The sequence below is a fragment of the Wyeomyia smithii genome, chromosome 2 (assembly GCF_029784165.1).
Source record: "Wyeomyia smithii strain HCP4-BCI-WySm-NY-G18 chromosome 2, ASM2978416v1, whole genome shotgun sequence".
NCBI classification, from domain to species: domain Eukaryota; kingdom Metazoa; phylum Arthropoda; class Insecta; order Diptera; family Culicidae; genus Wyeomyia; species Wyeomyia smithii.
In genome coordinates this window covers 35,950,008-35,977,989 of record NC_073695.1, presented here as the reverse complement: position 1 = coordinate 35,977,989, position 27,982 = coordinate 35,950,008, and the positions used below count along the sequence as shown (strand labels likewise).

General features: G+C 39.3%; 2 protein-coding genes across 2 annotated transcripts in view; one reads left to right on the top strand and one right to left on the bottom strand.

The window, feature by feature from the left end:
* The window catches only part of LOC129724507 (uncharacterized), a 589,670-nt gene that overhangs the window by 245,938 nt on the left and 315,750 nt on the right, over window positions 1-27,982 (top strand). The window lies entirely within an intron of this gene.
* Window positions 416-27,483, bottom strand: LOC129724510 (uncharacterized). Its single transcript, XM_055679466.1, has 3 exons — window positions 26,793-27,483; window positions 15,064-15,280; window positions 416-2,490 (listed from the first exon to the last, which is right to left on the bottom strand). The coding sequence occupies exons 1-3, from the start codon at window positions 26,986-26,988 to the stop codon at window positions 2,301-2,303; spliced, it is 603 nt and encodes a 200-aa protein (XP_055535441.1). The 5' UTR covers window positions 26,989-27,483; the 3' UTR covers window positions 416-2,300.

The window sequence follows — 27,982 nt, the reverse complement described above, 5'->3', positions numbered from 1 at the left end:
CGATTCCAAAATGCACCTTCAGTGATAGTTTTGGGGGCAGATTTCATCGCCGAAGACGTCAAAGCCAATGCGGTTTATAACACTGGTCAACACAGGTTTTGCCCTAGAGCTCAAACTGGGAAAAAGAGAGATTATAGCTATTTAACCATTCCTGTGAATTTTGGTGTCCCTAGCCATTTCAGTTACGCGATAAAAGCTCCCACCCACTCCAACGCGAACGTTAATCGTGCGCTTCCCTTCACTATTGAATTGATAGAGACGTCAAGTACTTCGTTCTAGAGAACGAGCTTAAGGGGAAAATTTGGATCCTCTAGATCCAAATCTAGATCGATTGTAATATTCTAGACTAACATTTTTTTTACGAAGAGGGAGCCATATTGGTAGGTATGATGATTTTTTGTTATAAAACTCAACAGATTGAATAATACCCTTAACCTCAGCTTCTGGTCGTAAGTTTCACCGCAACTCGTTTTCTGGTCCATTGAAATAACAGTCACCTTTAGCGATTTCACGATTTGCAACAGTCAAAAATGATCATAGGGGAACCGCTCCCATATTCATCTCAGTACGTATATTCATCTCATCACGCCTTTTTGGTCAATTTATCGTCAAATTTTACCATATTTCCAACGTAAAACTTTTAGCCACTTGAGAAAATCGAGAAGCAAAAATTTGTAGAAATTTGACGGTAAATTGGACAAATGAGAGAAATAAGATGAATATAGTTGTACCAACCTGTTGAGATGAATAATGGAGCGATTATTCTAATTCATTTAACTTCGGATATTTTTAAAACTCTCAGGGAAAAATAAATAAAAATTGACTTCGTTTTTGTAATTCAACCTTCTCTTCTACGTTAAATGACCGCACCTTGGATTAAACACTACCCAGCAAATCCTGTGCAACTCTTGCGCTATTTTTCTTACAAAATTTCATCCACTCTTTCTTCAAATTCTGTTGGTTTTACCTTTGTTTCCTGGAGCTTGCCTTTCACAATTGCCCAAAATTTTTCTATTGGACAAATTTCTGGCGAGTTTGGCGAATTTGCCTCCTTTGGCAAAAAATATGTATATGGGTCTAAACACCAGTCTGGCCAAAATAGCGTCACCTTCATAAGACGGGAAGCAGGAGTTTGTTGCACCCACAAATTGCCTGTCACACCAAGTATTTCTTGGCAAATTTGTCGACCTTCTTCTTCCGAAACTTCTCCGGAACATCCAGGAGAAACTTGCCTTTTTGTCGAAGCACTTCTTGTTTGGAAGCCATATCCATAACTACTTGACAGATTGTGACAAAATTTTGCACATGTAAACATGACACCCTAAACTAGTTTCACCCGAAACTCCATCTATTTTACCTATGCAATAAAAAGTTATTCACAGAAGAAAGTGCTGCATTTTTTTCAAGCACAATCTTTTTACGTGAATATAATCAGTTTTATTTGCTGGTTTCGAAATGATTTAATACCTCGCTGTTGCCAAGTAAAGAAATAATTTACTGGAACATCGACAATTTCGCGGGCTTTTCGCGGGTAATAAATGTTGATATTATAAGAATGGAATATAAGGTATTGTTTTTAGTTTTCTATAGGTTAACTCTAGGCTCCTGCCTCAGGTGGAAATATTTTAACTAGTTATGTAACAGGATATGAGCAATTCTCAATAGTTTTATGATATGTTAGTTTGAATTCAAATGTGGTTGACTTTGAGGGGTAATATAAAATATCATATCAATAAAAATATGATGCTTATAATGAAAGTCAAGACACTAAGCTAATTTGAAACATTATTTACAACGTATAATTATTCCAAATCTACATAATTATTTGCTCCTTACAACTAAACAGATTCAGCATTAACAGCTATATGTATTCTCAATTAGCTTAAAATCACATTCTTTTTTTTTCGCATTTGAACTATCGATTTCGCACGAACTGGATTATTATGCTGCACGTTTGCATAGCTGGTACGTGCGAGTATTTCGTACGAACTTACTGCTAATCGTTGATATTTACAAATCGCATATGTTCGATTCTGTTCACAACAATAATTCTACATATCGCCGCTTGTCATCGCATTCAGTTCATGAGCAATTCTGACTCAAGCGGCATAAATTAGCGAAAATTTTCCGCTTCATATCGATGGAAGGTGTGCTAAATATTTACAGTTTGCATTATAGTCACTACTACACGGAGGCTTTCCAGCCTTTCGAGGGCTGCGTTTTTTTCTGCATCTCCATCCTTTCGGGCACGGGGAAATGCACCTGGGTCATCTTTTCTCCTGGTATGATGGGGTGTCGCTTTATTTCAGCTGTACCACGTTGGTAAGCTTCAGCAGCTTCTTCGAACTGTACGGACAGCTGGGCCACAGGTGCGAGCAGCCCATCGGAGTTATCAAGCTGTCGCCTGCGTCCCGCAGAAGCTGACCCATGTGCGCTGCAAAGTGCCACTTGGTCGGGCTGACCGCCATCGTCAGCGATAACGTGGTTGAACTGGGAAAGAGAGAGAGAGAGAAGGAAAAAGTTAAGTCGCTGTTGTTGTTGGTAGGTGGAGTGTTGATGAGCGCGTTGCATACATTTAGGCAGTTTTACTGCGTGTAGTTTCAGGGTTGGAGGTTTTAGAGCTGTTTCAGAAATGTTGGATTCATCACAGATAACAGACATCCAAGCTAATTTTGCTTCATGTGTAAAAAGACCCAACGGTTTTTTAGCATGTCGCAATACGCAGTATGGTGGCGCTAAGAACACTTAGTGGTCAATGATTCGATAAAATCGATAGTTTTCCAGCTCTTATCGATATTATTGCAATAAGAAGCGTTGCCGTTTACAATACAATACAATACACAAACCTCACAAAAACAGTGTTATATTGTTGCAAAAACAGCGGCTCTACTACTTGTGAGAATTTACATGCTTTTGGCAGCTTTGAATATAATCCAGCGCTGCCATCGCTGAAGTGGTTAAAGTCGCAAGTTGCAGAAAGATGTCGTTAGCATTGCAAACGAGTAGGAATTTGAAATCATACACACGATTTCTGGAGTTTTTTGTTCTAGCTTGGATATCTGTTATCTGTGGATTCAGTGTTTCATCACTTTTTTTTTAAATCATTAAGTTGCAAAAGTTTCGTGAAGGGTATGAAGATTCTGATTTTCTACATATATTCACGAAATTTGTTTATTCTTTTATTCTTTCATTTAGTGAGCATGTGGTCGAGAAAATGTTATCGAAAACCTTTTATTAACCAGATACTCTATTGCCTTGGTATTATTATGTTTATCGACAGCATTCCGAGCCCAAATCTTGTTATTACCACAATCCTCATACTTCTCAAGCCGCAGAACTGGCACACTAATCGGGTTGGTTACATCAGTCATGATTAGAATTTTTATTACCAACAACAAATATGGAGACAGAAGAATAAACAAACAATTAAAAAACAACAGGAGAGAAGAATCAGTTGTTGTTTCTGGACACAACAATCGGGTTGAGTAGCTTTCTTAGCTTTTGTTGTTTTTTTGGAAACCCCACACCGGTCTCCAGCAATGCTAATATTTATTTTGTTAGGCAATTTTTTCCATCATTCAAAATTTCGTCTGACGTTCGCCGGGACGGCTCCGTTGCTGTTGTTATTTTGAAAGAAACTAACCCTCGCGCCCATCATCACTCAATCTCATTCGAAACACGTCTAGAATTTCGCGCGAGGCGAATAATTAGTTTCACCGTCGGATGTCTCGGCTGCACTCAAAATTGTTGTTTTGTTCTCGAACGTTTGTTTGTCATACACTATTCGCAAATCGGCCCTAGCCAAGCGCCGCTCTGCATGTGAGCACGCCACGCCCCGACTTACCCTCCGGCTTAGTGAACTTTGTTTCCGCCGGGTCCGCCGTTTCGGAGCTTGAAAATGGATTTACACCCCGAGGTTGTAGTGTATAGTACAGAAAAAAAGTTCCAATTAGAGTTGATGATCGCCACGCCGGTTGTTTTGGCCAAAACCAGTTTCGTCGGATGATGCACAAGTGCTGATCACGGTTTGTGGGGGTGATGTAAAAATTGAGATAGGTTAGAAGGCAGAAGATGGAAAATGCCCAAACAGGGTGGGCGAGTCTGCTTTTTATCAGATTTGAACCTAAGACTCTTTGAAAATTTGAAAAGTTGAAAACATAGAATTAAATCATTTGAGTCAATGTTTTCTAGTCGTCCAATCGCTGAATAGAGTTTTTCGCGAACATTATCATTAAATACATTAAAAAACTTCAAACAAAGTAATAGTTCTGCCACGAAGGGCGCCATTATGTGGCAAAATTGTTGATCAAATAAACAAATTAGCGACACATTGTCGGAGCAAAAAAAGACCTTGCAATGAGTTATTGATATTATTCATTGTTGTAGGTACGCCTTATATCACACCATAAAATTCCACCATTTTTTTACCGTCACTATTGCAAATCGTTACCACCACTAAAAAGGCGAACAATTCGCTGTGCAACCCGTCAGTGCGGGTGAACGACATAAAACGTGTAGTTTAACCTCTTATCCAATATTAACGAACGGGAGAATAGTAATAATAAACTGGTGTAATTTTCGGATCGCCGGTATTGCATAAAAAAAAGGAAACACGACAAACCGGCTTTCGGATTTCGGTCACCGCAAAAAGGTCACTGGCAAAACAAACAAAACAGAAACGGTTTTCGCAGCTGGCCCCCGAATGGGTAGTAAGTGGGTCAAACCGCACCCTCTTTGACTTCGAAGTATGTAGGTGTACCTACGCTTGCTACTAATGTTTATGCATCCTAATTTGATCCTAAACCATTATTTGCTAGTGCGTCGAAGCAGATCATTGTTTGTCATGTTACGATACTTCGTAAAACACAAACTGTGTAGAAAATTTTAAATTAAAAATCAGAAGTGGTTACTGCATACTGGTTCTCACTGGCATGAGTAGTATGTGTATTAGCACTGTTGGATGACTCGCGATGGGGTCAATGTAATCGACGCCGCTACTGCAGCCGCTTCTGCAGCCGTGGTTTGCGTGGAGTATTCCGAACTATGCTACCCGCGGCTTGGCAGTCGGTGTACGCGCTGTAAAGACGATTACACTTCAATGAGGTAATAAGCTGTGCATGATTTGCAACGGTTGAGTAACCGTTTTCGACTTTCGTTTTCTATGTCGTTCTCATGCGCAATGAAATAAAAAAAAAATAACATGCTGAACACGTCGGTGCAGCTTTCGGTAAATTATTTGTTTTGCTGGAGTATAATTGGAGTACATGTGAAAAAGTTTTTATTACCTAACGTTATGAAGCATGAAACAAATTGATGTCAAGGGATCTGTTAGAGAGACTTCCTCGGATTAGACGACGAACCCGTCAACCGAATCTTGATTGACAACGTTGCTAATGTTAAGCTTACTTAAGCCATCAATCGAAAGACGTTCCCAAAGCCAATTCATCACTCCAGTTCAGTACACATCGACCGGGACACTCCGGTAGCGGTGTAGCATTGCATCCATAATTAATTTAATGGGCTTAACATGTTCGAATTTGACCGCCCGAGTACGACAGCACTATGGAGAATTGACTATTAATGGACGCTTGTTAGCTGTCTGGCCAAGCAGCCGGCTCTGGTACCTAGGTACTACATAGTTGTAAGGAATGAATGGCAGCGGCTAGTGCATTGCGGCAAACCGAGATGTTGGCCATTTCGTTAATTCCCAGCTGATCTTGAAGCTGCACGGGATGGTGCATTGGGTAAAAGCAGCGGTGAGAGGAGAGGGTGATTTAGACTAGTTTGTTACCTAACTATTATACTGCTCGACCCATAAATCGGATGGAAATCTCGTTGATCGGGTGCTAGACAGAGAGAGTGAAACAAACAACAGCTGCCAGGTAGGAAGTAAAATAATACGGCATGCTATTTTATTGGGCACACCAGGGAAAATTATATCTATCTCCAGCTCCGGTTAGTCACTTAGAAAAGTACAAACATTCGGAAGAGAACAAAGTTACTGGGAAAAATTAAGTGATTGGATTCTGAAATTGTGATAAGGCTTGATGTTTCGTAATTTGAATCATGAAGTGGTAACGTTTGCATTGAAAAATGGACTTTTTTCGAATAATAATAAAAAAAACTAAGACAGATAATTAAGTTTGAAAAATTTCCCATAGAAGGTAATCATATTGGCTTATTTGCAAAAAAATATATATGCCTTTGCGAGCTGCTTTCCGGCAGTTAACCGGAACATTCGTTATAGCGGATGAAAACTTGCGTGTAGGCATGTTTTTGAGTTCTTCCTTCGTTTTATTTACCAATTGCTCTGCAGTTCTCGCGACAAAATTGTTGGAGCTGATCATACGCTTTAGGTTTATCCAGAAATTCTCGATGGGACGCAACTGGCGGACATGAGGGACGCGTTCAACGGTTTGGGTACCAAATCGATATTCAGCCGCTCCATCTCCTCCAACGATCGCTTCGAATAGTGGACCGATGCCAAATCCGGCTAGAATAACGCGTCGTCGTCCTTATGGTATTTATTGATGAACGACACAACTTCCGTTAGACACTTATATACACTTATAATAAATTTCGCGGCTTTGACATCCCTGTCTCGCTGATTGTCAGCCAAAGCAGCACCTTTTGGGGAACTTGGTGTTTGAAATGAACTTCACCTCGGAGCTCACTTCCTTCGTGGGGTAAGTGAAATACGAAGTGCCCTGCCAGTTGTTGTCATCAAGGGTGATATTGGTCTTGTCGTCCATCACCACCGCCATATCGCGATTCGCCAAGAAAATTGACTTGACCATCTTATTCAGTAGCTGCCACTGCGTTATTGCCTGCAGCTCCGAGACCAGTGGATGGGAATACCGCGTCCTGTTATGTATGTCCATGTTTGCCAGGTATTTGTTTTGGTCAGTTGAACTGACCTCCCGGCCAAGCACACGCAGCGATGTGGCCACTTTTCCCAAGGGCTTGCTCTTCAGCAACCTTTGGAGCTTCTTGTCGCTCTGGGTCGATGGCTGCCCGAAACCTAGCTTTCGATGCTCCGACTGCTGTTCAATAGTCTCAAGATGTTGTAGATGCCGAAGCAGGCGCAAACGGCGTCTACAAAGTGTCGCACGATGTTGTTTTCGACGCCGCGGGGTACCGTTCTTTGAACGCGCAAATTTCTGAACGGAGTAGCTGCACTGTTTTCGCCATCAGGGTTAAAGTTCCACTGAAAGAGCTGTAATTTTTTTCCTGTTGACTCATGGGTTACTATGATTGATGATGCATGGGTGGTTTCGTCAGTGCGTGTGAAAGTAAGCTCATCGGCATTTTTTGTTCATTTTTTTTTTCAATGCAAACGTTATTGCTGCATTTCCGTGAATACCGTGTCGGTATTATCGAAGACATAAGTAAGATGTTCCATCAGTTTCTAATGCGACTGGCTGATCGATTCGCTGAAGAATTCCCGGAAGCAGATGACGTGATTAAGAAGCCCTATTACGCAGCCGATCGGTTGGTGACGCACAACTATCGATGAGTGCGTCTACAAAATTGGCTGGATTCGCCACAATCATAACGAAACGGAATGGCCCAAAAGATTATCGAAATCTAAGCAAACAGACAACGAATTATGGTCAAACGGCCACGATCCTTTCAAACTAAGAGCGAATCAACATCAAGCAGCTCCGGGGCTACCAAGCTGCGGTGGAATACGCACAACAGCTTGAATCGGTACTACCTACAGCGCAGGCGCTTGGCGCATCGCCTCTTGAGGACGGCTGCAACAGTATCATGTACTAACGGGCACGGAACGACATGACCACGGTTCTAAAACGAAAGAAGGGCCCGTAAGAGGATCGTGAACTAGAAGAACTCGATCAGCTGTTCCATGCCAGTGACACGCGGAAGTTCTATGAGAAGGTCAACCAGTCTCGCAGAGGCCGATATGTACAACGACGGGGACGGGAAGCTTTTCACGGATGCCAGCGGGGTGGTCTACAGGTGAAAGGAGTACTTCGGAGAACACCTAAATACGATACAGCAAGCAGAAGTGGAATAGGAACTGACCTAGGAGCACCAGCGCTAGATAATCAAGTACCAGCCCCCGATGTTCATGAAGTTCTATGTGAGATCTGCCTTATCTACGAGGGAGTCGTCTGCCTTATCTACGAAAAGGGCGACAAGCTGAAGATCGTGATTGATCAAGGCCACCATAGCGCAAGTGGTGTGCTACGTGTGTGTTTCGGGGATACCCTCGAGTCCTTTTGAATCACGCAGAGGGTTAAGACAAGGCGATGGACTTTTCTGTTTTCTGTTCAACATCGCCCCTGGGGGTGTGATTCAGAAAGCGGGCATGGACACAAGGGGCACGATTTCTACAAATTCGGTTCCGCTTCTTGGCTTCGTGGATGACTTTCACATTGAAACACGTAACACGTAACTACGCCTGACTGAGAGCCGAAGTCAAACAAATTGAACTGCGGATAAATGCGTCGAAAACGAAATACATGCGAGCGAGAGGCGTTAAGAAGAACAACATAAGCCTACCAACTCAAGTCTCTGTAGGCGATGATGAGCTTGAGGTGTTCGAAAAGTTCGGGTATTAGGGGTTACCAGTGACCACCGACAATAACACCAGCATAGAGATCCAGAAACACATCCAGAAAGGAAATCTACTTTTCACTTCGGAAGACGCTCTGACTGAAACGATTGCGACGACGCACGAATTTGACTGTGCTCAAAACTCTGATAAGACTAGTATTCCTCTACGGAATCGAGACACGATGGAGTACAGACAGACGACGGAGAATGGTGAAGGCGTATTGGTAATGAGCTGCACGCGCTGCATGGAAAAAGTCAAAAGGCTGCGGTGGGCCGGTCACATCGTGAGGACGCCGCACAGCAATCCTGTCAAATTGCTTTGCCGAAGGAGGTACAGAGATGAACTGTGTGCAGCTGAAAGTTTTCTGTTCCACTTAGGACAACATGACAGCGACACAGTCTGTCCTGTTTGTTCAACAATCGTAATGGCGCCAGAAATACCCAAATACATCAAGCCATCACCCTGGTTAGACGAAAGCGGATGCATGGGGAACTGGTCAACTTTTTAAGCAAAAATTCGTGTATAATCACTCTACGAAACTTGGGTTGTCGCGGTACTCCAAGCGATAGATGACTTAACTTTATCGGCGCTAGGCTTGAGCTCAAGAAACTCCAAGATGCCGTTGATTATGACCAGGTTGTCAAGAAGTTCGTGACTACGGAGACAAGCTGAAGCTTTACCACACTCGCTGCTGGGAGCTGCTGTTCCTCGGGAATGTGAAGAAGAATTCGATTGTCATATACCCAAATATAGGGAGCCATCGAAAGAAGTACTAAGGAGCGCATACGGGGATTCGACTGTGACAATAAACTTGATTTTTTTTTCAGTAATTTCAATAGAAACAGCGCTGATCTCTATGGGGCCATCGCCAACGTTTCGATCCGGCTGGTTGGGAGCTTCATCAGGGCCTATTTAAAATTTATTTCGTTACATAAAAAACATAGCAAATCGCATATGAATTATATTTAGCCAACTCACTCACTCGACACTATTCGGTTTGTACAGTTTCTGAAAATGTCCTACGGGTAGAGGTCAGGTGCTTTTCTTTGCACGAAGGCTGTCGGCAAGGTGCCGAGTAGTCCTTACGCTTCTTTTTCCCACAACCTTTTTTAACAACCGTCATCCGATATTAATCATAGACAAATAAAAAAAGAGAGCGAAAATGTCTCCGGTGAATTCGTGCTGTTACCGACACGCGCTGTTTGTGTAGTGCGGACACGAACTTCTGTATAAAAAACAGCTTCTTCTCTTTTCTACATTCGCAATCCCGAAGACATGCTCCAAATAATGCCGAATCGAAACACGGAGTACATTTTTCGTTTCCTTTTGTGATGCTCTGTTGCCAATACGTTTTCAAAGTGACTATCAAACTGCCAGCGCGTTAGGTATCGCAAACAAACAGCAAAAGGGAAGAAAACCCTTAGCAGACAGTAAAAAAAAGACTGTACCATTGGCATGCCTGAATATGGCCATCTCCAACACTGGCAGAGCTTATGATTTGTAGGTACTGTCGAGGATTGCTGGTGCACTCATAAAGATCGAAAATATACTCAACTCCTGGCGGCTCACTCACGTGCCTGTTGGCAGCCGCACGCACAACCAACCACTTTCTATTGGAGCATTAATCTCAATGAAAGATGATTACACAGTGCAACATTTTTTTTGCTTTGGCTTCTATGTATGATTTTTTGATGAAGTTTGATGCGAAAATAACTTTCCCGGTGTTTGAACAAATTTCAACTTAAGAGGCAATAATAGCGCCATTTTGAATTTTTGAGAAACCGGAAATTTTTGATGTTTTTTCGACGCCATTTTGTTTTAAGACCAAGTATCAAACCGGTTTTGGCATAGTTTTATTATATTTTACAAATCAAAATAATATCAAGTATGTCAAAAATTACCGGTTTCTCAAAAATTCAAAATGGCGCCATTAATGCCCCTTAAGTTGAAATATGTTCAAACTCAGGGAAATTTAGTTTTGCGTAAAAATACAAAAAAATAAATTATATATAGAAGCCAACGCAGAAAAAAAGGAAATTTTTGTTGCACTTTGTTATTTATGATATCGTTAGCGCTAGCCATCAGGTTCTAGAAACGCTGGCTGTTTGACTACCTCCCGGAAATCACCAGACGAATGGAATGGTCTGTCGATTTGAAGCGGATTGGCGTCATCGTGCTTATCGTACACCTCATCCTGTTTTCTGGCAGAGCGATAAACGATAGAAGTGTAAACTATCCGTCCTGTTTCGAGGTCTTCCTATGAGCAGAAACGTTGATCAGCCTGACCATGTGCCATCGAATAAGTAATAGTCGGATGGCACAATATATGGGACTAGCTATTCCTATTTGAGCATTTCAAGTAAGTTTTAACGATTTTGAGTATGATGCCGAGCGTTGTCATGCAGTAGAATCACTTTTTCGGGCCCCTATTTTATTAGGGCCAGTTTCACGCAGTGTGCAGCCTAATAACATCAATTGAATTTGATACCGTTCACCAATGATGGTTTCGTTTAGTTTCACTAGCTCATAAATGACATCGATTCTGTCCGAACAACCCGAGAAGGAGAGCATAGCAAAATCATACCTCATGAGTAACATGTTTTGTTATGAGATCTTGTTGTGCTATAAGACAGATATTCACGTTTCCAACCAGGGTTGCCACATTTAAATCTGTGTTTTCCCTTGAAAAAATCTGAACATCTGTATCTGGAACAAAAATATCTGTAAAAAAAATCTGTGTTGTTTAAACACAAAGAACTTTGTATTTTTTTAGTTTTTATGGTACATAAACGAAATTTTTAGCTTAATACGTGTGAGGAGTTGAAAATATGTTCAATTTGCTCAATATTTAATGAAATAAAATTTGGATTGTTTTTAAAAGTTATTGTCAATTCGAAAAATCTGTAAATCTGTACTTTTCGACGAAAATCTGTATATCTGTATATACAGATTCTGTACCGTTACTTCGGCCAAAAATCTGTGAAATACAGATTAATCTGTACATGTGGCATCCCTGTTTCCAACACGCATATTAAAAGAATTTTGATATCATATCTCTTTGTGCCTTTCATAAGATATTCGAACTTATTTTATATATCTTGTTGAAGACGCGTTTTTAAGAGAAAATAGTTGTTTACTGCTTATTTATAATATGTTTAGTTATGAGTTTCAACTCAAATAGGTAAAAAATATCTGAACCGGGTCTTTTAGTGATTTTCGATGCAAGCTATTGGTTTGCTATGAACAATATCAAAATTTGTATTTTTTTATCGTTTTGGAGGAACAATACTTTGGTAATATATTTTGCTACTTTACCAACTATATCAACCATATCGAGATCAAAATGAGGTATTGTGATATAGAGTTTCTAATATCTTGTTATGATATTATGTGCTGTTTTCTTCTGCTAATACACAACATAACCTTCTTAGCGTGTAAATTCGACTGAGCTGACGACGTAAAACCTTGACCGGGCGGTCTCCATGATTTTTGTTCTTTGAGTTGCTGTAGTGAATCCAATTTTCATCAACCGTCACGATGTGATGAAGAAAAACATTGCTTTTTTACTTCTGGGACGATCACAGACGAACAAGACTACGCTCATCGGTACCTTGGCTTCAAATGAGCCGTTGCGAACCAGAGTGGTCTATGTGCCATCGAGCAAATTGTTCAGGAGAAGCAATTTTCGAAAAATCTCTGAATAAAATTCTGTTCAACGGATTCTTTCAAATAAAATGTTCTAATATAAAGGTTATGAAATGGTTTAACATTGGGATACATAAAATTAACAGTTTTTTGCGAAATCGGTGATTTTATCTCACCAATGTACATAGACCACTCTGACCGCATATATATATATATATATATATATATATATATATATATATATATATATATATATATATATATATATATATATATATATATATATATATATATATATATATATATATATTCACTGGAATTCTCGAATCGTTTCGGAACAGAGTGGTCTATGTACACAAACCTGGTAAATGACAATGAAAATGACGGTAAATCGTATAAAATGGCCAATGTCACATGTTATATGATACATATAGCATGTCACATGTAAGATGTCACGTGTAACATTACATGTAACACAAAATGTTACATATTACATAATATTTTACATGTTACATTTTTCGTGTTACATTACGTGTAACATGTTACATATTACGTGTGACATGTACAGAACAAGTGACATGTTACTTACCACATGTAATATGCTACATGTTACGTGTTACATGATAGTATTACACCGATTTATGCACATAGACCACTCTGTTCCGAAACAGAATGGCCATTCTGTTTCGGACGCAATTTCAACATGGTATAAATCACCTTTAAAGTTTGATTTTTTGGAATATTTTTGATCTCCCAAGTTCAGTTTTTTGTGTAGATGCGGAATATGCAAAAAACTCATTTTCGAAAAAAATGGTCTTTAGACCACTCTGGTTCGCAACGGCTCAAATCATAAGGAATTCATGTTCCTTGTTTTAAATCATTCCCAAAGCATGCATTCGTTTGGATGCAGCTTGGTGAGTAATTCTCAATACTGAAGTAAGCTGTTCTTCCGTTTGGTTTCAATCCCCACCGAACAACCCAAGTAACAAAACTGGTTTTATTAAAGTTTTATAGCGCTGTTTTGGCTGAATTGAGCGCTATAAAACTTTGATGAACCCAATATTGTTACTAGGGAAGTACTCTCATTAGGCGTCTTCGATGGTTTTTGGCCATCCTTCGTGCGAACGTCGTCAACATCGAAATCACTGTCTTCCAAGCGACACGGAACCAATCACGGCACGTTGTTTCACTTAGCTGTTCCTGAAACTTTTCAAACTCTCGATGCGTTTCAGCTGCCGTTTTCTTTGAATGAAATTTGAAAACTAACCATTCTCGAAAATATGTGACGCAACGAAATATGTCAAAATCCACCAGCATTCACTGATGGCGCCAAGACAAACAGTAAAAACTTTGTTGCACATCTAATATATTCACGACTTGGCCTACTCGTTATCTGATACCAAACACTTTGATATCTATATCAACAATACAATAAACCTCCTAGCTCGTGCCAGTGATTTCTGCGTAGCCGTCTCGTATAATTACTAAGACATCATAATCCTCACAGAGACTTGGCTGGACTCACGTACATTTTCTCGTCAGCAATAACTGCGATGTTTTTTGGTGTGATAGGAATGCCGATAACAGTCGCAAATCAACAGGGGAGGGGCGTTCTTGTGACTGTTAATTCAAAGTTTAAAATAGAAGGTTAGAAGACGTCGCTTGATAAGGTCTTGTACAGGTTTTAACAGGACATGTTGTTTCTCCGTGTACTGTACATACCTCTGGATTGAATCCGAGAATGGAATTTGTTTCCCACTCATTGCCAATCAGTTTTTCCTGTTATGGAAGTTTAAACGGCAACAGTCGAAGATCTGGTGCGCGGCGATTTTTTCTCGGGATTTTATGAAAAGAATATTGAGACGGCTTTTTCTATCTGAACCTGGATCATTCGTGTATCCATCCTAACGCTACATTACTTACGGGTTGGTATAGCTCACTCACCTAGATTACAAATGTATTTGGCCATAGTATCGCCGAGTATCGCCAACGCCAAAACTGTTGCTCAAGCTCTCAAGCTTATATTTGCTGATGGTATCGACAGACACGTCTTAAAAAAGATCTGTCATCTCGATAGTCGCGACGAAACAGAGAACTTCAGCAGAAATTCGAGGGAAGAGCTGCTTTGTGAAACAATACCAAGCACTGTACACTGCTCGTTCAACGTCATCATGCGAAAGTCTACTCCCCCACCACTAATCTACCGTGATATATAATAAACAAAATTAGATACAACCTTTAGCCGCCCGATAATTTCCAAAGAGTTCACTAAACTTATTATTCATACGCTTTCGGACCGGTAAACTGATTTCGAAACGTCCTCGAAAATTCCGGAACCGTTCGGTTGTCGAAAACAGTCAGTGTGGCTCAAACTTTGGATATAATGACCAATTTAAAATCCTAATACGTGCCGATTTAATTCCGCCACCATCGTCGATGTTGCAATTGATTGTTTGTTCCTTACTGCGTAGTGTCTACCGATCGAAGGTACGACATCCCCATTCGACAGTCATTTGCTGAAACTTAACACTGGTGTTCAACAAAACAAACCCGATTTTACCCCATATTCCCCCCGTGTTGGCCTCTTCAACATCATTTGGTATGTATCTTCGGTAGGCCATTTAAGCTTTATTATTGCAGCAATTAGCGGTCCCGCACAAGGACAGCAGTCAACGGTTAGGATCTGCACAACATTCTAACTTCTACGGGATACATCGCAATTTCAAAATTTATTAAATAACTTTTTATTGAATGTTCGACCATGGGATAAATGACTGGTAGCTCCGCAAAGTGATACAATAGTGTCGGAATTGGTTCAAAATTACAAGTAAACTTACCGTATCAGCGAGAGAAGGTCCCGCTCGCGCATGTTCAGCGAATAGTTGGGCTTGGCGGCCATTTCGCACAGCAACTTGGGCAGGCAGGCCTCGCGCAGTGAATTCTTCAGCCGTTCTTTGTGTGCGACCGAATCGAACTGGGCAGAATTCAGTACACCACCGGCTGCACCGAACGGACGCCGGACAGCGGCGATTTCACTTTCCGCGGTGCTGATTTCTGACGGATGGATGTAACGTCGGGTGGTGATGATTGTAGTGCCAACCGGAAGCGTAATCGGAGAGAAAGAAAGAGAGAGAGAGAGAGAAACGGTTGAATTGGTTAGAGTTGTTACTACGAGAGGTACAACTGTTTTTTCTTGACTATTACGAAAACTGCTGCACGCCTAGTGGCCGTGAGCTTCGTTAGTTACGTGCACGGATCGTGTTCGAGGTTAACGAAATGATGCGAATTATGCCGCATCAGGCCGACAAAGTCGGCAGCTACGGTGGCTTTTGTATAGATTACATATTATTCTAGAGGAATAAAAATTATAAACTGTTTAAAAATCAATTCGAAAATCGACTTTCCAATAACAAACACACCTTCGACGCGGCAAAATTCTAAAACTTAATGCGGAATTGAATAAATTGCCGCTGGAAATGTCACCTCCGGAGGTGAAGTTCAACAAATGTGCCATAAGAAACATAACTTATTACCCATTCCGGGTTGCTAATCTATTCCGTATGACAATCCGACAAGCCAAACTGCGCGGTGGGTTAAAAATAGCCTTATTTTTCCCCAGATCACTGCCAAAAATCTCGAAGCATAGCGTAAGCCATCCTTCAGACTATAGCTGCATGATTCGAAGCGGATAGGTTCAAGCACCGAAGAGCCAGCGAAGGAGATGACCGTGAACGCGCACGCGGTGTATTGAAATTGAAAATGAACGGCAAATATCGCTGCCTCACGAGGACCGTTACGTACGTGAAGTATGTGTGCCAAGATCATACCGAATTCTGGTAACATCAGCTGAGCATCCATCAGCCGGCATGTGTTATGTTCCCTTCGTTAATGTGATGAGATACATGATGAATTGCTCGCGAGTTTAATGTGACGTTTGGACAGTCGTTGTCAAAACAAGTATTAAGTGCAAATATTAATTGCCAAAAGCAGGTTGTATTTTTAGTCGATAGCAAACCACAACCGAACGTTAGGTGGATCGCATCCGGCCTTCACACTTGCTAGCGGCACCGGTTTCGACAGGTTTGTTATTTTGTTTGGGTTGTTTTATTTTTTTTTAAGGTGCGAACTTCGAATACTTTCAGTCAATCGATCATCGTGAAGTCACGCGCGCCTGTCGGCAAGTGCTTTTTATTACTAATGATTTGCATATATTTCTGGTGTAATCAAGTTGGATTCTGGTATCCAAATGTTCGCCGGTTTTTTTGAAGCCGGTTTTCTGGTGGCTTGTTTTTATCTTCTAAAAAATACCTTCTGACATGAATTTAAATGAAGCCATAAACCGAAAGTGACGCTGAGTGTCGCTAAACGATAAATGATGTTATGTCATATCACGGGGAATTAGGATAAGACAAAACGATAGGTAATATTGAGAGAACCACGAACTCTATTGTAACACTTAATTCTGTAGAAATAAAACACTGGTTTGATATTTTCTATCAATCAAATCCATTTGACTAAGTTTTTTATGTCCTTTTTGTTCATCTCAATTTGTGTTTCTACTTCTCGCCCTTTTTGTCAAAAAGATATTTTTAATTCCGCCGCGCATTTTGAATCATGGCATCACCGAGTGAAAACAATCAACTTTGGCGAATTACTATACCCAATTATTTCGTCTGACAGATAAATCATTCACATCTAATTAGGTACCTATTCGAAGTTTTTTTTACGAAGAAACATTCTTCAGTTTACGCAGTCATGCATTCAAATCTGATCAAAACAAAGAATATTATACATAAATTCGAAATATTTAAATAGTTAAATCAAATATACTGAATTTCATACAAGTTTTGTGTTGGTTTTATTTTGTTCTGGACATAATCATTTTCATTAAATTCATTTCTGGTACCATCTTAATTTTACTGATATGGATTCATTCACTAATAACGTACAGAGATCGGACTCGATTATCAGGAGATTCGTTTATCCGGGGTTCGATTATCCAGAATTTTAGACTCGATTATCCGGAGTGGTTTTCTGTCCCTTCTGGCATGTTTGTTGACATTGTTGTCTTTTCCGGCACGTTTGGGACATGTGACATTAAATGTCTAATTTATTTGTTCGTGCTTCACAAGCTTTATCCCCTTCTCCCACAGAAATAATTTCTAATTATGCCACTGCATCATACAAATAAAATATTTAAAGAAAATAGCTATTTAAATTAATTGATAGCAAATTTGCTTCTTTTTTGCGATTCGACCACAATGCAAAAAAAGGTTACCCTGAAGCTCTAAACAGTCTCTGAAAAAGTTTTCTTCAATAGAGGCACCAGAATTCATAGGAAAGGGTAAAGATCTATAGTCTTCATATTTCCAGTTTGAGCTCTAGATTAAAACCTGTGTTTATCAATGTTTCCGGAAAATTCGATTATTCGGAGTGAAAAAAAATCGATATTCTGTATATTCGAGTCCGACCTGTATTGCAACTATACATTTTTAAATTGCGAATGGGTCGATTTCAGATTTCTGGGCATCATCTCGATACCGGAAGTACTCACATCAGGTGCTATTGCATCATTTTTAACTATTTCACAGAAACCCGAAGTCACAATCTTGAACTTTAAAATGAAATCTGGAGTTGATATTAAGCCTCTGGATATCATCCCGGTTCAAATAATACCCATAATGGATGGTATTTGACTTTGTTTTCAGCTCTGATTGGTCGAAATCTGCGTTCAAAATAAGGCTCTATTGCCTTTCTCCTAGAAAGGTATAGCAATCACTTGAAAAACCAAAGGTATAAAAGTGGTCCCAATGGCCGAATGTCATATACCACTCGACTTCTTTCGACGAACTGAGCATTTTCTGTATGTATGTATGTATGTGTGTATGTGTGTGTGTGTGTGTATGTATGTGCAACTTTTTTTTCTCACTCACTTTTCTTAGAGATGGCTGGACCGATTTTCATGAAATTAATTGCAAATGAAAGGTCTAGTTGCGCCATAGGTTGCTATTGAATTTCATTGTAATCGGATTTTTAGTTTAGAGGTTATTTATCAAAATGTAAAAATCACGAAACATCAATATCTCAGAAACCACACAACCGATTTTAATAAAATTGGTTTCAAATGATCGAGCTGCCTCCAGAACCCTTAACTTTTGAATTTCGTAATGATTGAACATATGGTTCAAAAGTTATGTAAAGAAAAGTTATCCTGAGGTTGTTTAAACTTACTCATTTTTCTCAGAGATGGCTGAACCGATTTTCACAAAATTAGTGTCAAATGGCAGGTCTAGTTGCCCCATAGGTTGCTATTGAATTTCATTGCAATCGAATTGTAACTTTGTCCGTTGTTCATGAAAATGTGAAATCACATAATGAAAGTAAACATATTGACTTCCTCCTAACGATCACTGGCTAATTAAAAGGTAGAAAAGTGATCCAAATGGCCGAATGTCATATACTACTCGACTCAGTTAGACGAATCGAGCATTTTCTGCATATAAGCATGTATAGGTCTATATGTTTGTGTGTGGGTGTGTACGTGTGTATGTGCACCTTTTTTCGCACTCACTATTCTCAGAGATGGTCTGACCGAACAGATTTCAATGAAATTAATTGCAAATGAAAGGTCTAGTTGCCCTATAAGACCCTATTGAATTTTATTGTAATCTGATTTCTAGTTTAGAGGTTATGTATCAAAGTGTAAAAATCACGAAACATCAATATCTCAGAAACCACACATCTGATTTGATTAAAATTAGTTTCAAATGAACGGGCTACCATAAAAACCCTTAACTTTTGAATTTTATGAAGATTGAACATGTGGTTCAGGAGTTATGGAAAGAAACGTGTTCTGGAGACTATTTAATCTCACACATGTTTCTCAGAGATGGCTGGCCCGATTTTTATAAAATTAGTGTCATATGAAAGGTCTTGTTGCCCCATAAAACCCTAATGATTTTTTTTTCAAACGGATTATTACTTTGCCTGTTATGTTTAAAAATGTGAAATCCAGCTATGAAAAGAAACATATTCCAAGACAACTTACTTGGACTCACTCATATTTCTCAGAGATGGTTGACCCGATTTCCACAGAATTAGTATCAAATGAAAGGTCTACCTACCTCATAACTCCCTATTGAATTTTGCAGTAATCGGACTGTAACTTCGTCTGTAATGGATCGAAATATGAAAATCACGAAACTTCATTATCTTAGAAACTACACAACCGATTTGAACAATATTGATATCAGATGAACGGGCTAGTAAGAGTTAACTGATGAATTATGATTGAACACGTGGTTTCAAAGTTTGGCTGCCCCATACGTTACCTTTTCATTTGATTGTAATCAAGCTTAAGCAAGCGTTATGTTTTAATTTGTAAAACAACGAAAGTCTATTATCTCAAGTACTACACGACTTATTTGAACATAACTAGTGTCATACAAATGAGTCATCTCTCAAACTTACAAATAACAAACTTCAAAACAATTTGATATGCTGTTTAAAAGTTTTAGAAAGAACAGAAATTCAAAGACTATTCAACACTTTACCTGCTTCGATCAATATATATGGCCTCAACATGATTTAAATGTGGTATCGTACTATCTGAACGTTCCCGGCATCGCTCGTGATTAAATTGTTCGAAATTAAGAGTCATTGCTTTTATTTCGCTATTTCTTAAGTACTAACATTACGTCAAATTTCATATTTTATACTTTAATTACAACATCAATATTTTAGAACCCAGAGAGTGGATAAACATTTATTGGATTTAAGCATTCATGTAAATCTATTTTTACAAATAATAAGTTTGAATGAGAAAGGCTGAGTCTGACCGCTAGGTGGATTAATTTAGGTTTTAACAATACAATAGTACGGTAGCGTCCATCGAAATTCGCAAATTTGAAATAGAATTACAATTTTACGCATTTTAATAAACGCTTAGCTAAGTTTCCTATCAATTGCTGCACGCATTAGGGAAATCCGTTTAAAATTGACAAAGTTATTAGCATTTGAAATTGGTTAATTTTCGTGAAGCCTCCGATGTTTTCGTTGTTTTAATTTGCACACCTGCCCCAGAATGTTACTGTTAGACATAACTCTACGTCAAATAAAAAATGCAATGAACTCCAAATGTTTTGAAATTACCTAGTTGAAATATATCTCGCTGTTCAAACCTAGGCAAGCAGTGAGTTGATATGTGGGGTGAATCAACCTATAGTAGACCACTCGCCAGATTAACTAAGATTATGCAAAAACTCGAGGGATTTTCAGGAAACTTCCATCGGAAAACATTTCATCCAACCAGTATGCATCAGAATCATGATATTCATGAATTCCGATTTGTGGTAAAAAAATTAAGTTGATGGGTAAAACTACATTAGATGGACCACTTCCGTTATTGGTCCACCGGTCAGAATAACTCAATTTACGCAAAAAAACCTGAGGGATTTCCAGAAAACTTCCATTGGGAAAGATCTTATCCAGCTAATCTGCATCAAAATTACGAGGAACATTTGTTGATTCCAATTTGCATCAAGAATAAACAGTTTTTCGTCAGACTGGTCTACTAAAGGAAGTGGTCCATCAAAGGTAGTTCAACCTTATGATTTTTTAGAAAAAAAAACAAACTGTGGAAAATAATACAAAATTTTCTACATTATTATTTTGTCGAAAGTTTTCTCCACTGACTGTGTTCAAAATGTAAAATTCATATGTATTCCTGAAAAAAACTTAGAATTTTTTTTTACCACCAATTGCTTACCATGAAAAACTATAAATCTTTACTTTTAATTGAGGAAGCTTTTGGGGTAAAAATACCTTAGATGGACCACGTCATTCAAAAGACCACCGGTCAGATTACCTCAATATATGCGAAAACAAAACGGATTTTCGTGAACTTCCATCGGGGAAAATATTGTCAAACTAATCATGATAAACATTTGTGATTTCCAATTAATACAAGTGAACAAATAGTTTTCCGTCAGGGTGGTTTACGAGAGCGAGTGGTTCATTTAAGGTCTCTACTCATTCCACAAAAATTTATTCATTCAACACAAGTCAAAAGTAGCGAAAATTAACTTATGGTGGATCCAATAGGGGACCGCTTCAATGGTTTTTAACGATTTTTTATTTCAAATCATATTTTGTACAACCAATTTCATATCAATATAATGGTAGAACTACCGTGGATGCACCACTTCCTTCATTGGACCGATCCGACGAAAAAATTAAATAAATTTAGTTATTCAGACCGGTGGTCCACTACAGTATATAGTCAGTCCAATATAGTTTTATACTACATACTCCTCGTTCGAAGGCATTTATCACTTGAACCTGTATGCCCTTTAACAATTATTGTTAGGGTAAAATAATCTTGAAAGGACAACTTGTCATATTAACTCAATTTTTCGTAACATATATCGGAATTCATAATTGAATTTCATTATTTTGATGCAGATTGGCTGGATATGATGTTTCTTGATGGAAATTTTCTGAAAATCCCTCGATTTTTCGTATAAATTGAGTTGATCTGGCCGAAATCCACTATATCTCCGAAATTGTTATCTTCAACCTCTCGATCAACGTAAACTTAACTACAAATCAGGTAAACTCCGTGAGTATCATTGCATAGGTGATCATATTCCGTACTTGTATCAGTTGAGTGTTTAGTTTACCCAGAACCCAGGTTCATCAAACGTATAGTAAACAGGGGTGCACTATTGAAAAAAGGGTCAATTATAAGGATGCTACCTCACATTTATAAATCGTTTATATAGAGTGACTCAACCAATAGTGGACTTATAGTGGACCACTCACTAGATTAACTAAATTCAGTCGGAATCTCGAGGGATTTCCAGAAAACTTCCATCAGGAAACATCTTATCTAGCCAATCTGCATCACAAACATTCATATATTCCGATTTATGGGAAAGAAATTGACGGGTGGTCCACTATGGCTTGATAAAGGAAAGGGTTCCCTTATAGGTTTATTTATCCTATACAAAATGTTCGTATGAAACGATCGAATTTCATCCTTGTATGCATAACATAATAAAATCACATAAAACAACTATCACTTGAACTATTTTAATTAACCCTACTCAGCATCACCCTGGTTCCTAAGATATCCCTATTGGACGATGTTTGGCCACTATAGATTGTTTGCTAGGAACCGGAAGTCGCCATTTTGAATTTTGAGAAAGCGTCTGGAGATCATTTCTAGCCACTAGGTATTATTTTGGTCTCGGTAATACCATTTTGGGCTGTTTCACACCGGGAAATGCCTTCTTGGATTTCAAAAAAGTGTCTAAGACCAATTTTTACCTTTTGGGCATCATTTCGGTTCTAGAAATACCCATTTTAAGTGGTATTTGACTATTTGGGGCTGTAAACGAGACACCGACAGCTACCCTTTAGGAATTGAAAATGACATCTGAGCATCATTTCGACTCCGATTTTAAATGGTATGAGGGCAGTTCGACTGTATCGGAGAAGCTGCAAGTAGCCATTGTGAATTTTCAAAATTCTGCGGTATCCTACATTACTTTTATTGCGATAGAGCGTAAAGATCCTATACTGATTCCAGATTACGCCTCCACAAAACTCGGTCTGGGGTTGCTCCTCTTCAGTTCTTTCTTACACCAGGCATCCTCGTCGACAGCAGAAATCCAACGCTAGGGGTCTACTTGGAACTCGTCGGCCTCTATATTTGTCAGTCGCTCGTCCATCATAGGCATTAGGTGGTCAGCTTACTGTAGCGTACCGTGTTTCATCAGCTTGATCATCTTTGCGTGATTGTATACTTCGTACAGCTTGTGATTCGTACGTCTGCGTGACACCCTGTTTTTTTTGTTTGCCACTGAGTATTAATTGCTTGATTTTATGCTTCTTTCACATCCACGATTCACGTCCGTAGAATGCCACCGGCGAATCAGCGTCTTGAAGAGCGGAAGTTTCCAGTGGGACAATCCGGCTACTCAATTCACGTGTAATCCACGAGTGTACCAAGGTAAACAAATTCATCAACCATTTCGAAAGTACCTCCGTTCGTCACTTCATCGTCCTATGAAAACCTGATTACTTATGTCATGCCTATAACCTTCAAGTTGATCTCGACGTACGATGCTGGCCTAACAAGCCAGTCGTCGTAGGTTCTAGTCTAGGATCGTGGGACTAGCGCAGCAAATGTCCTGTACATTAAACAGTTGGCTGTGTATAATAAACAGAAGGTCGAGTACCGAATCGGAATGTAGAACATGCTTTGCTTTGTCTGTCAACCTTGATGACCAACGTTTCATGCTCCAACATGCGGACAATTTCGGAAATGAAATCTCATACGTTTCCCCATTTGATCCTCTTGAATTCAAGGCTACTAGAGTTGCTGAAGGAGCTCCTCAACCGCTGATTCATCATGTGAATCTGTACCCGGAAGGATCGACGGGACCGTGGGTTGTGTTTTTTCGACCAAAAGCGGAGGTATTAAATACATTGCGAATTTCTAGGCTTTTAAACGTTAACATTCAAGTTCGTTAAGACAGACAAAGTGTGCAGCAGGGAAAGCGAAAAATAAGCGAACTGGAAATATGATACAGATTTGAAAAATATAATGCATCCAAATGGAACTTGAACCCGCAATCTCTTTGTCTCCGGCATGGTGTTTTGATCAAATAAACTACTGGGACGGTGGTACTGTTACACAATCTATATGCGTATCACATTCCACTGCCGACTTATTCTATTGCTCATCCCTAACTTTACACACTGCTGTGCAAGCGTTATTTATACGACTGAAAGGAATGTCTCATCACACACAGAAGAGTCAGCTGACGCTGATAACTCTCATAGACCTGTGTGATCGAGACCAAAGTCAGTCTGAATCATGCCTGCAAGCGCGACGCAACAACGGAAGGTGCTCCGCAGGGCTAAACTTGCAGTGCAATAATATTTGCAGTACAATAATATTACGCAACTCCCAGCTGGTCTCAAGGTACGATGCTGGCCTAACAAGCCAGTCGTCGTATGTTCGAGTCCCGGCTCGGGAGAGACTGTTAGTGTTAGTAGGATCGTAGCGCTAGCCCCGCAATTGTCCTGTACACTTTATAGTCGGCTGCGAAGTCTGTCTATAGTAAAACAGAAGGTCGAATTCCGATACGGAATGTAGCACTAAGGCTTTGCTTTGCTTTATATTACGCATCACACAAAATATCTTCTCATTCAAATTTCAGTTGCTTCTGACATAAACCAAGATTTATGTTTGAAAATTATATGCAATATCATTTAAATTTCAGTTGCTTCTGACGTGAACCGCGAGTTCGTATGAAAATAATGTGCACTATCATCAATATCAATTTTCTCCGTTAGGAATCTTGTTTTTTTTTCCTATGCGTGCGATAATATGCATGAAAATTTTGGAAATGCTTATCGACTTTCATTTAATATTTAAATCCAAATTTGGTTACTATTCAGATTGATTAAGCAGACAGTATGTGCAGTAGGGAAAGCGAAAAATAAGCGAACTGGAAATATGATACAGATGTGGAAAAACATACCCCATCGCGACGGAACAATTTACCATTATTTTCGTTTTTGGCTCAACAGTTTTTAAAAGTAGTTTCCTGTTATTGGACATTTGAATTTACATACATTCAAGTTTTTTGGTTAAAAAATGTTTAAAAATTTACAATTGTTTTCATTTTCGTTGTTGCAGAGTTTTTGTTTTTCCGTAACGTGGTTTTAGTCATTAAAAGTTTTTTTTCGCCTTTTCCTGATGTAAGGTAAATTTAAGCTTAATTTATTGTATTTTCCCGTTTTCCTGAAATTACCTATATACTTTTACTCTCTGTTTAAAATGCTTTCAGTCAGTTTGCTACTCAAAGGGTTTTCTTGAATTTCGAGTTAAACTTGGCGTATTTGGTTTTTTAATCTCTTCTACCTTTGTAAAAACAATTCTATGTTTCTGCCATGTTGAATTCTTTTCACTCACTCATCTGATTTTTTTGAGCGGTTAACAACTATTTTAAAAAGCAAAGTCTTTGTAGAAAGGATTTTTGACTATACTGTTTTTTTCTGGCGTTTAAAAGTGTTCTCAATCAAGCAAAGCATAATTTGTGATTATATTCCTTTCGGTTTCTTCTGAACTATAAAAGCGTTTGCTTGCCCTTTTTAATTTTTTTGATGAATTTCTCAGCCCTCTTAGACTGGATTTTGATGGGATTCTTTCTTTCCTGGTCTAGGTGGTTTTGGGCTGATTTTGAATTATTTTTACTATTCTTTTTCTGACATTTTTTTTAAATGAACCACTGTAATTAACATTTTGCATCTTTTTCTTGTGAGAAAAACTTACGTGGAGTTCCAAAAAAAAAAAGAAGGGAGGGAGGGGCAGGGAATTTAGTCAATGTCCACGCTTGTCCACGAGAAGGGATGACGATCTTTGTGCCCACGTGGAATTTGGACAGCCAAAAAATGAAGATTGATTTAGAATTATTTCTTGAAAAAACGGATTTTTATACTATTTCTAAAAGTATAAGTTTTCGGACGAATCGGTATACAACTCCTTAACTGAGCAGGTTTTCAGCACCCTTCTGCGAGAAACCTTGAAGTAATGGTTTGTTTTAGACTTCAAGAATGTTCCAGCTGATAACTAAACTGCTAATGAAACAAACAAAAAATGACGATCGTGGTAATGATAATTGAATTATCAATATAGGTTAAACTTCACGCACAACACAAGTAGCAATGGCTCAGTTAAAGCATTCATCAATGTTAGATACGGGTGTTGGGTTATTTGGTTTATTCCTAAAAATATTTATTATTCATTCCTTTATAAACTAGTTATGACCGAATTTGTTTGTTCCGGTTATTCTTCGATTGAACATCAGAACCGATTTTTTTTTCGTAAAATAACTGGAGAATTCCAATCAAACAGTGCAAAACAGGATTAAACAGCTTTTACTATCTAATCAGGATTAAAAAAAACCTGAATATCAAACATCAACAAATCCTGCAACAAGTTTCCCGACGGATCGAGTTGAACAACAAACCATATGTTTTTCAACACTGACCATAAAAAATAACAGAATGACTGTCAGAGTAATAAAACACCGGTCGTACTGGAGAAAGCCCAAAACCTGTTCTAAGCTACCGAATAGACGAAAATAAAAATGTTTTTTTTTGTGTTATTTCGCAACACAGCTGAACCAAAAACAGTCCGGCTGATTCACGCGTTTTGGTCGATTCGAATTAACATAATGAAAAAGTTGAAAATGCATGCAAGCATGACTTGCGTTAAAGCAAAACCAACCCGCGCCCAAAACAGCTTCCTTGAGGCGAAACAAAATGTAAAAAATAGACTGAACCGTGTGCTAAGCCCGGTTTGGATTTAACCCTGAAAGTTGCAAAAGGAATAACCGCAAAAAGAGATTGGACAGAGTGGAAAACCATTCTTTAGTTTGTGGTGAATGTTCGAATTTTGACCCACACAGGAGAATTCATGTCATGATATTGTCTCTACTTTAACCTTTTTACCTGAACACTTTTTGCAACTCTCAAGAAACTTTCTTACCATTCTCACTGCTTGATCTGCTGTCAGCATCCACCGAACTCTGGCCACTGCTGCTTGCGAAGCCTGCCGAAAACCCGGAGAGCATAGTTTTGTCTTTCTGATCCTTCTTGGCACCTCCGTAGCCGAGCAGATCGCCGAATATTATGACGCCAAACGCCATTGCAAATATAATTCTGAATCTCCAGGCGACCTCCATTTTTCCTACTTTTCACGAGTGATTGTTATGTTTTTTTATTCGTTTCCAATGTCACACGATCAGTGAATTGCGACCAATAACCGATTTTATCCCTTGATCTTTACACACAAAAAACAGCGCAGAGCTAGCTCATGGATATCAGGCTTCAGAATAACCGATTCATTGCAGCAACAGTATGCATGCGAAACTGGATTGGTTCACCTTCTCACCTCAATACACAGCTCAATTTAGGCTCCCACACAAGCGCATGCAACTCCCCCTTTCACTTGTTGCACCGACTGCACGCGTACGCTTTGCGCTTGGGAAATCAAAGCACTGGTTTTCAATCGAATTTTAAAACGAATCAACAAATCCAAACTGCGAGCCGCGTCGCGCAAATTACGTCAGATGCTGCTCAAAATTCAACAAATCGATGAAACACGACCCTCGCGGGTTCGATCAGCGGTTGCCAGGCAGGCGGCCCTCGTGTTAAAAACGGACCGAAGTCGACGATGTTTGAGCGTTCACTGAAGCTGTATTATTGATCAGTTGTTTTACGCTACCTGGATTGTGCGAGGTGAGCGACGCTCTCGCGGCGGGTCTGGCCATAGCAACATCAACAAAAGCAAAACCCGCTGCACAGCAACTCAAACATTCGTTCTCTCTGTTGTCGGCGCGGTTTGCTAAGCTTAGGCCTCTACCTGTACCTACTGTGAGCAGATAGATTTGTTTTTTACTGCATTATTGCATGAGCGATTGTTTTGCTTTGGCATGGAGAGGAGATTCACTAGGCAGTGGGCACTCCGGGTGTGAGTGCCGATCGGTTGTTTTGGTCATTGATCTTCGTTGTTGAATGAACTTGCAATGAAGATCGGTTGGCGATGAATGAACTTGTTTGCTGGAGTCGTAATCTGAACGATTGCCGATTGTGAGTTACTTATTAAACTAGATTGAACAATTTAATTTAGTAGAGGGTACGCGAGCTTAAAAGTGATCATCGAAGATTTTTTGAAGT

What these genes read in the sequence shown, in the direction of transcription:
- LOC129724510 (XM_055679466.1), bottom strand. Translation starts at nt 26,988, where the DNA reads ATGGAGGTCGCCTGGAGATTCAGAATTATATTTGCAATGGCGTTTGGC. An exon ending in CAGATCAAGCAGTGAGAATG is followed by an intron (nt 15,281 to 26,792) that starts GTAAGAAAGTTT and finishes TCCATCCGTCAG; the next exon opens with AAATCAGCACCGCGGAAAGT. An exon ending in GACCTTCTCTCGCTGATACG is followed by an intron (nt 2,491 to 15,063) that starts GTAAGTTTACTT and finishes TCTCTTTCCCAG; the next exon opens with TTCAACCACGTTATCGCTGA.